Consider the following 17,462-nt stretch of genomic DNA (forward strand, 5'->3'; position numbering starts at 1 on the left):
ACCTACTAGCACTAAGTTGCTAACTGGTTAGCAAGATGCTTCCGAGAAACCGGCCACAATCAAACTTGCTTGCGAACCTTCCGCCACAACAATCCCGCCCTGTTGATAAATGTGTGAAAAAAAGTTTTCACACACTTCTAGTTACCTTGAAAAAGTATGTGGTTTTGTTATGGGAAAAAGGGTCTATGACCATCTTCCACTCAGACATTTTGTTTCCTTGCAAGTGAGACAAACTAGCTGAGAAAAAAACATTTTTAGAGAGTACATAGCATACATCAATATACTGAGAAGGAAAGAACAATAATAAAAATTTCTGACAACAATAAACGACCAATCACATTCACTTTATTCACTCGTGTAAAGTCATGCACCACTCCGGAGAATTCGGAAATGCAACGGTTGTAAGAGCCGCTTCCGTACGACTTTAAATACAGCTGCTTCAAACTAATTGCGATAACAATACTACTTTAAACATTTCTTTCCTAAAATCAAGCTAGTTTCATCTCCCTGCTGAAGTTTGTTGTTCCTCAACGGACGAAAAGTTTTGACCCTTTGAGTCGAGCTGTTATTCCTATAAATAGAAACAGTTCTATTTGGATTCATTATCCGTGTTTAGGTGTGTTTGCACCAAGCAGGAAACTCTGTCTGTCTAGCTGTGGGAGTATTGCAAATTTGGTTGACAGGATGGTTGGATAGTCGGCTATGCAGGCATATCCTGCATGTGAGCAGAGAGGTAGAAGAGCAAACCCAGACATCAAGTCACAGTTGTGTCTTTTTTTCCTTCCTCTGCTTCTTTTTTAGCCTCACCAGCATCAGGCCTACCGTGTATTTATTTAGCCATCATCTGAACGCTGTCTGGACAAGTCATTAGAATTAGGTCATTGTTTTATGTTGGATTTGTCTGCAAACACAATCTTAAGATGATATCACACCCCCTGCAGCTTGTTGCTCCTGCAGCTCTCTGCAGGTTGTTGTTGTTTGGGACCTATTTTTAAGCAGTAACATCTCGTCCGTCAGCCTCCACCCTTTATTCATTAGTAATGAGCTTGCAGCAGCGAGGCAGGGAGGAGCAGCAGACATGCTGGCTGGCCGAGGCTTTTCCCTCTGGACCAGAGCCTTTTATCTTTCCCAATAATGACATATGCATCGACCAGCTCAAGGAAATGGGCTAAAAACTCACTCAGGTTTTAGGAAGCTTTGTTTATGCTTTCTGTCATGAATATGTTCTGTCCTGTGTTTCTTTTTGTTTGTTTTGATCTCAAATAGGGCTGCAACTAATGATTATTTAGCAAATCGATTAATCTGTCGAGTATTTTTTTGATTAATCTATTAATAATCGGATATACAAAGCTTAATTTACAGAAGACTCTTACGAAATTAAAGCAGGTGAGACTAAAACTTTTCCACTTGAGGAGTTCTGGAAAGAGCAGATTGACAGACGAAAAGGATTTTCATCTTAAATGCAAAATGTTTATAATTTTTTTTTTTACAATTTTGGTATAATTGCTGCTCTAAGTGGTTTACTCTGTCAGCTAAAGACATGTTTTAGAGTCTCTATGCCCTAGTTAACGATTAAACATTTACTAAATTCGTTAAGGATTATTTCAGTAATCGATTAATTGTTTCAACCCTAATCTTAGATATCTGAAGGATAGAAAACATTCCCCGAAAACAATCCTATTTTCCATTTATTACATTAAACATGGATTCATACGCTGAGGTAAATTAAGAAATATATATAAACTGTTAATATCCAGGCCTCTGCTAAACTAACCAACATGTCAAGGAGCTGATTTGGGGTTTTATTTTAGGTTTTAGAACAGGGATGCACGCAAAAACTTTAGGACCGCTGGTCTACATGCTCATACTAAATGCAAGGAAACATTGAAATTGAAAAAAATCACAATTTAGATTTTTCCAAAATGATTCCGACCTATTTTTATTATAAACCAGACAGAATATCAGGATGGATCATGCTAGAAAAGGCTTGTTCCAGTGAGATCACTCAAACTAGGAATGGCCACGGACACCTGGTACAACTGACCCATTTACTTTTAACCAGCTGGTTTCAGAAACTTTAAAAAGAAGCAGATAAAATCAAAGTACACATTATAAAGATTTAAGATGCCGGTCAACATATTCAGATTTTTATTTTTTGGTTGATATTGGAACAATTTCCCATATCTATATCGGATTCATCCCTGTTATATTCCAGCTTTTTAAAATCATTTTAATACTATTTTTTGTAGTTTTAGGTGAAGTTTAAACAGCGACATCATATGTGATCATTATTGCATTTACTTTAGGACTCACCGCCCTCTTCAACAAAGAAAACTGGATTGGCAAATTTTGTGAGATTATTTTATTTATCTTGATTTTGTGATTTGTCCTGGTTTCCAGACTTTCTCATAAACTGCAGATATTTAGTCTTATAACCCGTTTAAATCTATGATGTGCGTCTTTGTTGATCTGTGGTTTGTTTTTCGGTTGTAAAGTGTGAGCACACCCAGTCGTTAACTGCAAACCTTTCTGTTTTCTTCCTCCTCTCAGATGACATGGCGCCCTCAGTACCGCAGCTCCAAATTTCGCCATGTGTTTGGGAAAGCTGCCACTAAGGAGAACTGCTACGATGGCGTGCCGATCACACGCAGCGTCCAGGACAACCACTTCTGCGCCGTCAACCCTCGCTTCATCGCCATAATCACAGAGTGTGTTGGGGGCGGGGCCTTCCTGGTGCTGTCGGTCCACCATGTGAGTTTTTCGCTTGGCAGGCAGCTTTGCAGACAGACTGATGTCAGGTTGTTTAATGAGGTCGAAGCACTGATTTATCAGGAGAGACATGCAAAGGGTGACTGCCAGCTGCAGGACTCTGTGTGAATTTATGAATGATTCAAATGGCAGCTGAATAAAGGGAACCAAAGCTGAGTCAATATGGGTTTAATAATTAAAATGGATCCTCCATAAAAAAAAACAGGCATGGAAGCCTCAGAGGTAATTAAAATGTGGGAGTCTGCAGAAGTCCTTTAACGATCCTTTTTGATTAATTATTATTACAAATGTATTTGTTCAAGGAGAAGACATAAAACATTAGAATTAAAAGCAATAATTGTCCTGTAGCTAAAGGCCGATCCAAACATCCGGTTCCTGGTGAGGCTTTTAGACGTGGACCTTTCAAACTTATACTGAGAAATCAATTTAAAACTGACAGCAAATCAAGACTTCAAAGGAAAGAAACAATGCATGAATTGAGGAGCAGGTTTGCTGCTCTATTTGAACAGTTTTTTCACATTTTTTAATCACTGGTGGCAAACCTCGAAATCTGAGGGCCTTCGAAAAGCGAAGGATTGTTATCCAAAGATTTTATTTTTACATTTTAATCAACTATAGTTCACCTTTGTTAATGTGGGACAGGCTTTTTAAAAAGTCAAATGAGGAGCTGGCTTGAGAACCACTGCTTTAGTTCCTTCCCAGAAAATGTCCTTTATTCCTCTTTTGGTCGTATTTCGGACACAAATCCTCGTCCTGATTTATGCTGGTCACAGAAAATCTGCGACACATAAAGGATCACAGAAATGTTTCTGCTAATCAAAAAGCTGATTAACTCTTCTTTGTTCTCTAAGGGCGGCTGAGAGGAGGTGGATCTGTTCTTATGTTATAAATCTTAGTGTACAGAAACACCTTTTTTACCCTTTCTCGACAAAAATCCTGATTTTGTTCTAAAATATCTAATTCTCTTGTGTAGTCTTGGAAAAAAGAACTCAGCTTATCTGCAGATAAGGGGATTAATGAAGCTGAGAACCTCCTTTTCTTTCTCTCTCTCTCCGTCTCTCTGATTTTTATTTTCTTTTACCAGCCTCTTGGCATCGTCAAGGATTGCATATGAGCTCAGGAATGAAATATCTCATCTTTGACCCCCCCCCGCCTGCAGTAACCTCCCTTCTATCTCAAGGAGGGGAAACTTTAGCACTCCTCCTGCCACCGTCCTACATCCCACCGCTCTGTGCCTGAACAGCTTCATTTTTTTTCACCTCTACAGACTTCTACCTGCCCGGCTCTCCCGCCTGCAGGCATGAATTTGACGGAGCATTCTGTTTAGAGATAATTACTGGTGCTGCTCGGACAGAAAGGTTTCAGACCTTCTCAGTTGATTTGATCTAATATGAGAGGAGCCGTCCGAAAGAATTTGCACGATTTTTGTGGACATTTTGCACTTTCGCGTCAATGTCTTGCACGTTTAGACGCGGTGCAAAAAGGGGAATCGTGTCCAAGCCTGCACAGAACAACACATTCTGATCAGCCTGACACTTTGATTCTCTCTGTGCATCTGGTTGACTGACTTTTCAGCCACACTCATCAGTGTTTTTTTTATTTTATTTTCAATGCTCCCTAAAAGAATTTCTGACGGTTTATGTGAAAGGAAAGCAGCAGTTAGCCCGTCATGTGTCTGATAAATGCCCTTCAGGGATGTTAATCTGAGCAACACTGACTGGAGTTTACAATAATTAAAGTTTCAGGGGGAAAAAAGACAACATCTGGCAGATTGGAGGTTATTTATTTTTTTCTTTCACCTGCATTGAGTCCCACCCAAACCATGACTCTGTGTGAACATGTCTGTGTTTTTCTCTGGAGGTGCTAACACCAAAAGAATCCATGAATCACATCATGCATTATCTTTAGGTCACCGTCTGTGAAACAGAAGGCTTGTTTTGGTAGCATAATGGAAGATAAGAGTTCTATTATCTACATTTTTATTAAAGTGTCACCTTTGTGCTCCAGAACCTGCAGAGTAGGGCTGGGTATTTTCGCCAAAGTCCTGAATCGATTCGATTTTGATTCATTCAGTTCTAAATCGATTAATTTCGATTCGATCTGTTTTTGCAATAATGAAAGTGGTTCAACTGTGTTTCAAAACACTCATGTATTTAAGTTTTTCCTTTCATATTAAACACAAAGTGGGAACTTGTAAATCGGACAGTTTAAACTTGGGATGTAAACAAAACTGTCTCAAAAGTGCAAACTTGTTTGTGAAAAGTGAAAAAGCTTCACTTGAGCAAACAGATGTGATGCAGCAGACATGCATGAGCTGCATTATCTCCACTGCACAAACCATATTTGCAGCATTATCTGTAACAACTACAGGGTGTTTGCTGTTCAGCCTCCATTTGTTAATGTCTTCAGTCAACCTGTTGGCTATATTTGCAGCTGTCTGGCTTGAAGTCATCTTGAGAGCATCTTCCCTGCTTATTTGAATGTGAACGTCAAGCTCGTCACAATAAAAGTAATCGATCTCATTCCCTAGACATCGATTTTGCAAAAATGTAAAGGAATCGATTCAAAATCGATTAAATCAATTTTTTTTTTTTACTTAGCCCTACTGCAGAGGGGCTTCAGATTGGTTCCCATCAAACTGGATTAGGCTCCTACTGGCTGATATTATTCATTTCAATTTTAAAATCAGATTTAAATTAATAATTTGAATTTGTTCATTTTAACAACTGTATGAAAGATTTCCTCTTTAAAAGGAGAATAAATAGATTCACAGTTATTTCACTAGAGGTAGCAGTTTGAGATTAAAGTTAAGTTTTCAATTGAAAATCTGGGTTCTTAAAGAAAACCCAGATCCAGTTTATATTATCAGTTATTCAGATTTGATCAGTTGTTTGTTCGGTTTTGTTTTGTTTGTTTTTTTAATGAAAACAGACTGAATCAATGGGATAAAGTCTCTAGCTTTGCAGCAATCCCTCCTCTAAAACAGGAGGAAGTACACAAAGTCATGACATGTGTCGCTTCTGTTATTGATAAAAACAAGGTTTTTTTTAAAGTTTTGGATTTAATGGCCAGAATAAAAAAAAAATCTTTATTTTGCAGATAAACCATCAAAGAATCTCAGCGATAATTATTTTTCCAGAGCAGAAACTTCTTATTCAGAAATTTCTAGGAGGGGAAATTCCAAGCTGGTTTGAAACCTTTGCATGTTGCTCTTTCCTAGAGCAGCAATTTGCTAAGCAGATTAGTTTACATTACACATGCAAATCAGTCCTGTCATGCAGATATCATTGAAGCTTATTAGATTTTGCTACCTTTAGTCTGAAACACTCAGACTCCACTGATTGCTGCTTATCCAGGAGGTTATTGATTTCCTTTCCAAGCAAAGTAAATAATGATCATTTCCAGACTGACTGCCTAGTTTTCTAATTATAGTTTTATTTATTTTTTGTCAGACGGGTAAATTGGATCCCCACCACCCTCGAGTGTCGGGCCACAGGGGCTCCGTCCTGGACATCAAATGGAATCCCTTCGATGATTACTGCATCGCCTCCTGCTCAGAGGACGCCACGGTGCGTGGACGCTTTAAGACTGACTGAATTGATGTGTAGTTGCATTCCTGAAATATGAGATGATTTTTATTCCCTGGCTTGTTAAGCCTTCCGCCTGGCAGGGCGGCTCGGAACAAAGCCCTGCAGGCAGAGGAAGAGGAGTCCATAAACTGTGCCTAGGGGGCAAAGTCTCTGCTCCTCTCTGATGAAGGTTCTGTAATCATTCTGAGCGCGTTTCTGTGCAGGTTAAAGTATGGGAAATCCCTCGTCATGGCGTGCTGACGAACCTCACTATGCCGTGGAAGGAGCTGCAGGGTCACAGCCGCAGAGTGGGCCTGATCGAGTGGCATCCGACGGCCAACAACATCCTCTTCAGCACCGCCTATGACTACCAGGTAACAGAAGGGATCTGACCCCACGGCATCCGTGAAGATAAGGATAACAAAAGGCTGATTGTTAAATATATGGCGGCACGTCTGTATTATAACGCTGCCAAACGGGTTTCAGGAATTAGATGTTTTCTGTGATTACTGCGCCGCTGACGTCCATGTGAGGCGACTCTACAAGCAAATGACACTCAGGGCTCTGCTCTGCAAAAGTCTGAGATTTTAATTGTTTTTTTTTAGGATGGGAAAATAAACAGACTTTAGAGGAATATTTCTGTGTATCTCTGTCCATCCAATATATCGTCTCTTTTCCAGCTTTCATCCGTAGGAGAATATCTAGATCAAACTCCAACCTTTGTATCCATGCCTAAAAAGTAGCTTAAACAGACTGATAACGCTGGAGATGTGAAGCACTGTCCTCTAACAGTTCAACTCTACGTGGATCCAAATACTTTTATCTGGTATTCTAAAATTAAATACTGTGTCTGGGTCCTTCTAATCCAGATTAAAAGGTAAAGCTCCAATGTGGTGAACCAGGGTCCAGGATGCTGACAGACCTACCAGCTGAGCCAGTTTTAAATGTTGAGGTTCATCAGGTCTATGAAGATGCTTCTCTTTGCTGGCCCTCTGTTCCCTCCAGAATAGATCTTAAAGGCTGATTGTTGACCTTAGAGTCATGGACCAGTCTGGCTCCTGGCTTTATGTTTGCAGTTGATCACAGCAGCTCTAGTCAGTCAGGACGGATGCGCCGCGGTGTGTCTCTGAAACCGGCAGCCTTTCTTTTTTTTGCTGCATTGATTCCAGATCAATCTAAGGCAATTCACAGAGTCATAATGAGCATTAAGTTAAAAACATAGCTAGAAAAAAGCAAGCTATTGACCGCTGAATACTGGACAGTTATGCACTTTACTGGTTTGTTGATCTGTTGAAAGCCTACAAGTACACTACTATAATTTTAAATTCAGTTTATTCATATAGTCTCAATTCACAATGCATGTCTTCTGAAAGCACTTTACTGTTCAACCAGATCATCCAGTCAAATTGATTAAGTTTTCTATCTAATGAAAACCAGTTGATTGCATCAACTCATTAACTCAAATGCAATCCCTCACACTAAGCATGCTTGTAGCGACAGTGGAGAGGAAAAACTCTCTTTTAACAGGAAGAAACCTCCAGCAGAACCAGGCTCAGTGTGAGCGGCCATCTGCTGAGGCTGACTGGGGTTCAAGGAGACAGAAATAGAGATACAAAAGGCAGCCAGCTCCACAGGCGGACTCCCCGTCTAGGGAAGACAAAGCCAGGCAGACAAGCATCGAGCCAGCTCCCATGTCAGAGGATGAAGAGAGCACATCCAGCCAGTCACAGTCAGAGAAACAGGACAACACTGAAAAATAGGCCAAGCTCAAACATCTATAAACAAAGGTGTTGATGGAAGCAGCACAGCTCCAGGATGGAGTCACAGCCAAACAGGAACAGACCAGATTAATGTCCTATGGCGTTATGATGTGATCCTGACATGATCAGAGTCCAGCCACACAGAGTCTCTCTGCTCTCAGTGAAATATGGCGTCTGGGAGAAGCCGCTGCCACATGCAGTGGAATCTCTTCCTTTAAACTCTGTAGGTCAAATTATTATGCTTTAGCAATACAGAGGTTTAAACCAGCAGGGGGTGATTCCAGCTCCTGAGGGCCGGTATCCTGGAACTTCTAACTGTCCTTGGTCCAACACTCCTGAATGAACTAACTAAATGATGAAGGGAAAGCTGGAGAAACGTGCCGCATACTGAGTCACTCAGTTCAGGAGTGTCGGACCAACAATGACTCTAAAAGGTGGAGAACGGGAACCAACTATCCTGATCTAAGCTGATCCAGAGGTGAACTTACCTCTGGAAACATTGACCTGAAGTAGACAATCAATGTCAGCACATAGGCCAACATCACAGGGTGTTGTTGGTTTTTCTTTTTCTTTAACTTGCTTTATAAATAAGCTGTAATTTTTTGTATTTAACCTTTTAATACCAATGAACATAATCTGGATTGTTCTCCAGCTGATTCTCTGCTGAACGTTTCTGCTTTTTTTTTTTTTTGTCCACCAGGTGATGATCTGGAACCTGGACTCTCCAGAGCAGGTGATAAAGAACCCCGTCCGAACCATCCAGCACCACACAGACGTCGTCCTGTCCATGTCTTTCAATACGGACGGGAGCCTTCTGGCCACCACCTGCAGGGACAGGAAGGTCCGGCTGATGGAGGCGCGCTCAGGGAACGTGCTGCAGGTGTGTTTGTCACAGCGTTTAAATCTGGAGTCAGAATGAGAGCGATTCCATAAACCTTGGTGCAACAAGACCGGAGAAACTGTTAGACTATGGTCAAAAAAGAAAGGAGTCCTTCTCTGACCTGAACCTGTAGAACCCTTGTTTAAAGCCACATCATCACTGCTAAAATCAACATGAATAAAAATTGTGTTTTGGAATAAAATAAATGTTCACTGGAAAAAAATCTAAATCTAGATAAATAATTATTTCTTAAAATAAGTGCATTTTTTCTTGAATTGAGATTTTCAGAGAGACATTTTGCCAATGGGAACAAGATAATTTACATTTAAAATAAGAAAACACAATTGCATTGTCTTATTTCAAGTGCATTTGATCTTAATATCTTCTTTAAGAGTAAAAATACTAATTCCATTGGCAGATTATCTTATTTACCTACTCAATTTAAGGGTAAATGCACTTACGTAAAAAGTTAAAATAAGGAAAAAGAGTTTTATTATTTATTTCTACATTGTTTTTCCAGTGTTGAGTTTATCATTCAGTGAAAGATTTAAAGAAATGACAAAACACAAGATCCAGATGTTTGAGCTTCCGTTCTTTATGCTTCCATATCAAGATCCACAACATGTTTCATCCAATCGCCCCATCTCCATCTGTGCAGAAGGTCCCTCTGCACATATTCAGAACCTTGCTGATTATTTCAGGTCCAATCCAGCATTTTTAGGAATAACTAAAGATTGAAGAAACTCCCCTCAGAGGTGATAACTGATCATGTTTGAGATGCTGTCAGTGTTTTAATGCTGTGGGTCATGTAACGGACGCATAACTCATCCAACCATCGTCACTAATCCTTCACCATAAACAGGAAGTTCATGTTAATCCATGCGGCATTATCTGATCAGATCAGATTTTGCATGCTGGCAGCGGGCCCTGCCCTGCTGACACCTACTGGCTGTCTGTGCTTCTGCGCTGAGCTCAGACATCAACATGTGGAGACTTGAAAGGTCGTAGTTCCAGACTGGGATGCAGGTGAAACCCCCTCTGAGGCAATATCTCCATTTTCTGCTGCTGCTTTGATAAACTGGTCAAAATTTCTTGATAAATCCCTTTACCTATGCATAGTCCTAATGGAAAAAAAAAACAAAACACATTTTTTAAAGACTTTAAAACCGATGATATATTAGGAAGGTCAGTCCAGTATCGATTTGCTGCAGCCTTCCCAGGAACAGCTTTTTTCTGATCCGTTTCCTGAGCTCCTCATCTGTTTTATTCCTTCTCACAGCAGACTGTGTTTCAGCACCATATGACCAAAACTGACACCTTTTGCACCATCAGATTCAAACTGAATAATAATAACCAATCGTTTGTGATGTCATCTGATTATCTGCATAAAGAGAACCAGAAGTTCACCTCTTTATAACCCGCCATAATCATTTTGTACCACATTTTCTACTGTATAAAACCAGTCTACATCGGATGGTTGTTGCTCTTTAAGCCTTCGGTGGGTTCAGAAGAGAAGTTGTTCTCTGATCTGTTCTCACATTAATGAACATAGGAGTTTTTCTTATTTAGACCATGGAAAGAGTTTCCTTCTATATGAATTATAAATGTCATGAATTTTTTGTTCTACGTGTGTAAAAAGTCTCCCAAAATTCTTTGATGGCACCGTGGCACTAGAATTAAATCTGGGTTTCAGTATTCCTGGGTTTCATTATTGTGTTTCATTAAGGCTGTTTTATACTCAGAAACCAGGGTGTGTGTCGCAGTGAATGCAAATGTGCCTCCGCCCTGCCGCAGCCACGCTGCTGCACCTCTCCAGAATTGTAGGTGACCTCAGACAGTGCTGCAGACAGGAGGCCTCTGATTGGTCAAATCTACATCCGCTCTACTCTATGCGTATTTCCTGTTTGGTACCTTACCGGCTTGTTTTGTTTGTATGACCGCCATTGTGGAAAACGACTCGTAAAGATGGACCAGCTAGAAGAGCGAGGTGCACCAGAACGCTGGGACCCTTTTTCCACCTGGATCCCCGCTCTTTTTCGTCCCCCATATCCCTCCGTTGTCTGAAAAACTTGCCCCCACTTCCTCACCGCCTCGGCCGTATCTAGACCCACAGCTAGTTCCTGATTGTCCCTCTTGCGTTGTGGTGTGAAATAACATAGCACAGTCCACACTTCAATATTGGGCATAAATCAAAAATATCTGCATCAAGCTCACTGCAACACACTGCTGAGGGAGGATAACCAGCCCTTAAAAGTGATGCATAGGCCTCAGCAGTGTAAAAACAATTAATCTAACAACTTTCCTGTTGTATTGGAGACACTGATGACAACAGAGCAGTGATTGCTCTTAGTTTACCGTCTCTAGCGAACAGTGAGCGAGCCCCTTCCTCCAAGGCAGCGGCCAAGAGCAGCTCCTCTCGTTCGCTTAAAACGATACAAACTAGAGATCAAACCCGCATCTATGATCGCCAAGGCCTACTGGAGCTACGGTCACAAAATGTTTTAAATACTGACATTTTTTGACCATTTTAAAAGCTGCAGAGTGCTACGGATGGATGTCAACAAACAGCGGGAAAAAAAGGACGGAGGAAGAGATGCGCAAGACGGAGAAAGTGAGGCTGCTTAGGGTCCGCTTCCATCAATCCTGCTCTCCAGCGTCCGCTCGTTGGAAAACAAAATGGATCATCCTCGACTTGATCTCTCTTCATAAAAGGAGACATGTAACTAATGCACCATCATTCTGATAGAGTCATGGCTGCATCAAACAATACCGGACAATGCTGTTGGCCTGGAGGGGCTGATGCTGTACCACGCCGATAGAAACAAAGAGCTCTTCCTTAATTGGAGGCTCCTCTGAGACTGTTCCCAGGAAATCTTCAGCATCTAGAGGGGAAGCACAGCCCTCTGCAGGTGAAAATGAGGAGAGCACTCTAGTTGCTTCCCTGAAGATGCTGAAACATCCCCAGCCTGCCCCTCCTGGCCCCCTCCGGCTTCCACAGCTTCTCCAGCATCGTCTGTCGCTGCTAAACCTGCCGATGGCACCACTGCTGCTTCAACCACGGCATCCGCTTCAACCCAGGGGGCTATCACCCTCACAGCATCGTCATCATCCTCTTCCTCCCCTGAGCCAGGAGAAGTGAGTGCTTCAGGAGCTGGAGGCAGTAGCAGCAGCTCAACAACAACTGCTGCTTACCTTAGCAAGCCTGCACTTCAAAAAATGAAATTGTCTAGAGAGCTGTTCTAAACAAAATTTCTTTTTGTTTACACTTGTGTAATAAAAAAATGAAAAAATAAATCTAAGTCTAAGGATGCAGCAGCTGCAGCCTGTCTGCAGACAGACTCTCCTCTCTTCTTTCATTGAAGATGGGTTACACACGGCAAAGCTTCCTCTGATTCCCCCTGAAGTAAAACTCTGTGTAAATATAATAAGTAGCTGTGTATTGTAATAGAATAGCATGTGGTTTCAGCTGCCCTAGTGAACACACCGTCATTGTCTCAGGGCAGAGAAAATTGATGTTTTCATTACTTTTGAGGCCTAATTTTATGTCTAGTTGTGTTTTTAATTATTTAAATTGGAATTGGTGATTAACAAAACATTTCTGTGACAAACTGAGAACACACATTTTATATTCAACACTCTTAAACATAATGGAGATCTTGGTTAAATTTAATCCCAGTCCTCGTGTCCCTGGGTTTGGCATCCCCTGAATCCAATCAGACAGAGCCCACATTTTTTTAGATTTGATATGCAAAAAAAATGACATGTTCTGACATCTTCTACAACAATTCTTTTTTAAATAGTTTATCATTTTTTAATTCTTATCGTTGATGTGTTTAGCAGATATTTTTTTATTTTGTTGTTTGTTGTTTTAGTTCTTGATCCAACGTCCATTGTGACGCAAATGCTTTTAATTTGTACAAAGTTTTGTTATTGAAAACGGAACAATCGTATTAAGATATCCTGTTTCCCATTCAATAAACTGCTCTAAATATTTAAAAAATTTTTGTTTGGCTTTGAATATTATTGATTAGTTTTTACCTTTTTTACAGTCAAACTGAGTTTAGAGTCATTTTCTAATTTTTCCCCCAGATCTTCACACATTAATTAAAATATGGTTATTAACAATAAGCAGTATAATTGATGTAATACATTTTGATCTAATAAATATTTGGTATAAAATCATCACCTTTTTCTAATTTTATTTTAAATCGTTTACAACTGTAATGATTTTTTTTCCTTTTTCAATATTAACAAACTGTATTTCAAGTTTTCCTTTATCTGCCTCTTTGGAGTTTTCAAGAAAAAATATTTTATTTGAATTCTATCATTTGCTTCAATGAACCACATTGTAGATAAGTAAACAGAAAAAGCAGTCTGTCCAAACGCCAAAGAAAACAGACTGTAAATGCCTCTAAATCTCTGTTTTGTTTTGTTTTTGGTTTGCAGGAAGCAAATTGTAAGTCGCATAAAGCCAGTAAGGTGCTGATTTTAGGGAACCTGAAGATGCTCATCACATCTGGCACTTCTCGCTACAACGATCGACAGATAGCTCTGTGGGATCAGGTGAGAGAGCAGAATCAGGATTCTCTTTCTTTTATTATTTACCAAATTAGCTTTTATTTATTTATTTATTTTTTTAATGTTCCTGTTTCAAACTTCTGTATTAAACCCAACCCTGCCATCTAGTGGCCAATTTAATTTACTATGCAAAAATGGATTGTGGATTTTAATTCAGTGGATCAAACTGTGTTTTTTAATTTATTTTTAATTTATTTTTTTAACAAAAGTTTGTTTCTCTGTGTGCGTTTGCAGGAAGACCTGTCGGTGCCTTTGTTGCAGGAGAACCTGGACGGTTCCTCAGGGGTGATCTTCCCGTTCTACGACCCTGACACACACATGCTCTACCTTGCTGGAAAGGCAAGACTGGCTCATTAGAGAAAAGACAGCCAAAAAAAAACAAAATCAAAAAGCTGAAAATGTTTTGATATTTTTAGGGGGATGGAAACATCAGGTACTATGAGATCAGCTCAGAAAAACCCTACCTCCACTACCTGACGGAGTACCGCTCACACTCACCTCAGAAAGGAATGGGTAAGAAAAGCAAAACGTGGTCAAACTTTCTGTTTTTTTTAGCTTTTTTTTTTTTACCCAGGCTGCATTGACTCTTTGCACCTGTAGGCAAAGCTGTTGTGCAAATGAAGCTGTTGTATTTGATTAACCAAATCAGGTGCTGAGGAGCCTGCTGGCCGTCACCTTTCTAGACCTCTACCCTTCAACTATTCACATCAAAGACTACCGGAGTGTTGCTGCACTGAAAATCCTACAGAGATGCTTTATTAGTAATACATTTGAAGAAATAACACGCTAACCGAACAACATGGTCTGCAGCAACGTCCCCTGTTGTGTTTTTCTTGTCCCCATCAGATCTGGACGCTCTGAGCTTCATTTTTATACATTCAGATCAGAATACTGAGTGCCTGAGATAATGTGTCATTTGGAGTGCTAACTTGAGCTTTATCCTTCCAAACGAACAGAGCTTATACAGAAGAGACTGTTGTTAATCCTGTTCTTAAGCTAATTTTACACACCCATGATTTAAAGAAGAGAACCGGATGAATGCTGCGCAAATAATAGGATGATGATTTTAAGCTTCAGATTGACAGTCAGAGCTCACGGCACAATGGGATGCAGGAACTGATTAATTTCTAAGTTCAGGTTAATTGATAAACTAACATTTCCAGCTTTTTTAAAGGTGTCATGGAATGCAAAACCAAGTTTCCATTGTCATAGATAAATAACGATGGTTCAATGGGTGAAATAGACGTACAGAGAAGTTTAAATCCCATCAACACCTCCTTTCTCTGCAAATCTCACAATTTTAAACTTCCACCATAAAACAGGCGAATCCAAACGAAGCCCCGACTTGACGTAAACTCGTGGATGTTGCTTTATTTTGTTCTGGCCTGTACTTTTGTCGTTCCATCCCCCGCTGGCTCCCTGTTTCGACTACGTGCTGCACTGAAGTCCACCAAAATCCCAGAAAATTTTTTAATTCCCCCCGGACATTTTTTTAGGTATAAAAAGCAGGACATGTCAGGGAAAAAGAGGACATCTGGTCACCCTACCATATCAACAATGTTTCAGTAATTGAGTGCTTGTTGCTGTGATGCGTCATTGCTCAGCAGCTTTGAGCGTAGCATAGAAGGAAGAAAACCTGTCATTTCAACTTAACCAGGCTTGCATTAGGGCTCATAGAACAGCAAATATGACATTTTCAGCCCAACCAATGTTACACATCCTATTCAGAGACCTTAAGGACCAGCACCAAATACCCTATAGAATCATTCTATGAGCCCTTTAAGATGTTTGGAAACCAAATAACCTAGGAGATGGGCTTTACAAGGTACTAAAGAAAGCTTGAATCTAAACACAGATGAAACCAGGACTGAAAATCTGTCTGTAGGTAAACTGTAGACCTAATGAATCAGAAGCTTCCTAAACAACCTTTAGCTGCTAAACTATCAGGAATCTTTTCTATTTCAGTTAGTGGTCGGTTCTGTAGCCTCAGAGGTTTAATAACTTTGTCTCCGCACAGCTGTCAGGGGGTTCAGACACAGGGTGTCGGTCAGGTTGAGGCCTGGACTTGAACTAGACCAAAGCCTTGGTTCCAGTCTTATTAGGACATTCTGTTGTGTGATTACCTTTGGTGTTTGGGAGCCGAGCTTTACCTCTCAGACAAACGACCTTCAATTAAGAAAACAAATGCAGATTTTCAGCTAAAAAAAAGGCTCATGTTGAGCATGGTGGTGGAAGGGTAATGATTTGGGCAGCAAATCAGATTGACCTGATTATGAAGTCGGGTCACAATCTGACTAACTTCTTGGTTTAGTTAGACATAATCCAAAATTCTTTAATCTCTGATTTTACAGAATAACATTATGAATGAGACTTCTGTCCCATGTGTGAAGCTCTTTATGTCTTTTTTTTTTTGCAGGAGTAATGCCAAAGAGAGGCCTGGATGTCACATCATGTGAGGTTTTCAGGTTCTACAAAGTGGTGATAGTCAAGAGCCTCATTGAGCCTATTTCTATGATCGTACCCCGCAGGGTGAGAGCGCCCAGATTAACACACACCTCCAACACGGCACAGCAAGCATCAGACAACTTCTTTCATCTAGGCGTCATTCGTTCTGACTTTCTCTTCCTTTTTAGTCGGAGTCGTACCAAGAAGACATCTATCCAATGACGGCAGGTAACAGACCAGCGCTGACTGCAGAAGAGTGGCTCAGCGGCATCAGTAAAGGTCAGCAATGCTCATTCTTCTTATGAATAATCCCCGAATTTGATCAAGCATGTTTTGTTCAGGTAGTTTCCTGTGCTCATATTCTTCCTGGTTTGGGTCTTTCAGGACCGGTTCTCATGTCTCTGAAGCCTGGAAGTGAACTAATGGAGCCTCCGTCAGAGCTGAAGGGGCTGACCAACTCCCTGGACACACGGCGCTCTCAGAGCAGACCCGGCATGCTGCGCCTCTCCTACATTCAGGACCAACTGGAAGCCAAAGAAGACGGCGAGCAGGCCAAGTCCGACAGGAGTTGGACGTCTGTGAGCAACGGGGACGACCAGGCGCATGGTTCCCCGCTGACAGAGAGCGAGGTGCGATTTGCTGATTATCAAACACAAGCCTGGATTTTAAATGATCCCATTTAAAATCCAGGCCTGCAAAAAAGTTGATGCTTATTTTCACCAATGACAGTTTTTAGACCTATAACAAGTAACAATTTCTTAGTTTTTTTAAATTGTTTTTATTTATACTTTTGAACAATTCTGATTTTTTACAAAAAGAAATTAAAGCTTCAAAAAAGCTTTTCTATTAATTTCTTGTTGTTTGAATTTAATGTCATAGTTTTAAGTAATTTAAAATTCCTGGCCCAGGATCTTTCTGCATGGAGTTTGAATGTTCTCCCTGTGCATGTGTGGGTTCTCTCCTGGTACTCCGGCTTCCTCCCACAGTCCAAAAACATGACTGTTAGGTTAATTGGCTTCTCGAAATTCTCCTTAGGTGTGAGTGTGTTTTTAGATGGTTGTTTGTCTCTGTGTTGCCCTGCGATGGACTGGTGACCTGTCCAGGTTGGACCCTGCCTCTCACCGTAGACAGCTGGAGATAGGCACCAAACGACCCTGCTTGCAATAAGCGTGACAGAAAATGGATGGATGGATAATTTAAAAATCAAAAGTGCATTTGTGTCCTAATCTGTTAAAAAATAAAAAATTGTCCTTTTGAAAATTGTCACATCCTGATAGAATTGTCACACCCCTTAGACTTGAGATATTTAAAGACATGTCAGCTGGACTTCATGTCTCAGACTGAGGTCATTCTCAGCAGACAGGATACTAGCTACTCGGAACCTCTCAACCTTTTTACTGTTACTGCACTGGAAAAAAATCCAAATCCAAGTAATTTTTTCTTAAAATAAGTCCATTTGTT

General features: G+C 40.5%; 1 protein-coding gene across 1 annotated transcript in view; it reads left to right on the forward strand.

Annotated features, from left to right (window-relative positions):
- Positions 1 to 16,684, forward strand: part of LOC107101852 (coronin-2A-like) — a 71,300-nt gene extending 54,616 nt beyond the window's left edge. The window contains exons 2-11 of the mRNA XM_015400925.1: positions 2,551 to 2,751; positions 6,222 to 6,338; positions 6,563 to 6,712; positions 8,799 to 8,978; positions 13,425 to 13,541; positions 13,791 to 13,895; positions 13,973 to 14,069; positions 15,973 to 16,085; positions 16,190 to 16,280; positions 16,386 to 16,684. Coding sequence (XP_015256411.1) covers positions 2,551 to 2,751; positions 6,222 to 6,338; positions 6,563 to 6,712; positions 8,799 to 8,978; positions 13,425 to 13,541; positions 13,791 to 13,895; positions 13,973 to 14,069; positions 15,973 to 16,085; positions 16,190 to 16,280; positions 16,386 to 16,684 — 1,470 coding nt within the window. The remainder of the gene's footprint in view (positions 1 to 2,550; positions 2,752 to 6,221; positions 6,339 to 6,562; positions 6,713 to 8,798; positions 8,979 to 13,424; positions 13,542 to 13,790; positions 13,896 to 13,972; positions 14,070 to 15,972; positions 16,086 to 16,189; positions 16,281 to 16,385) is intronic.
- Positions 16,685 to 17,462: the final 778 nt, after the last annotated feature.

Source organism: Cyprinodon variegatus, unplaced genomic scaffold (assembly GCF_000732505.1).
Source record: "Cyprinodon variegatus isolate N-32 unplaced genomic scaffold, C_variegatus-1.0 Scaffold1162, whole genome shotgun sequence".
NCBI lineage: Eukaryota > Metazoa > Chordata > Actinopteri > Cyprinodontiformes > Cyprinodontidae > Cyprinodon > Cyprinodon variegatus.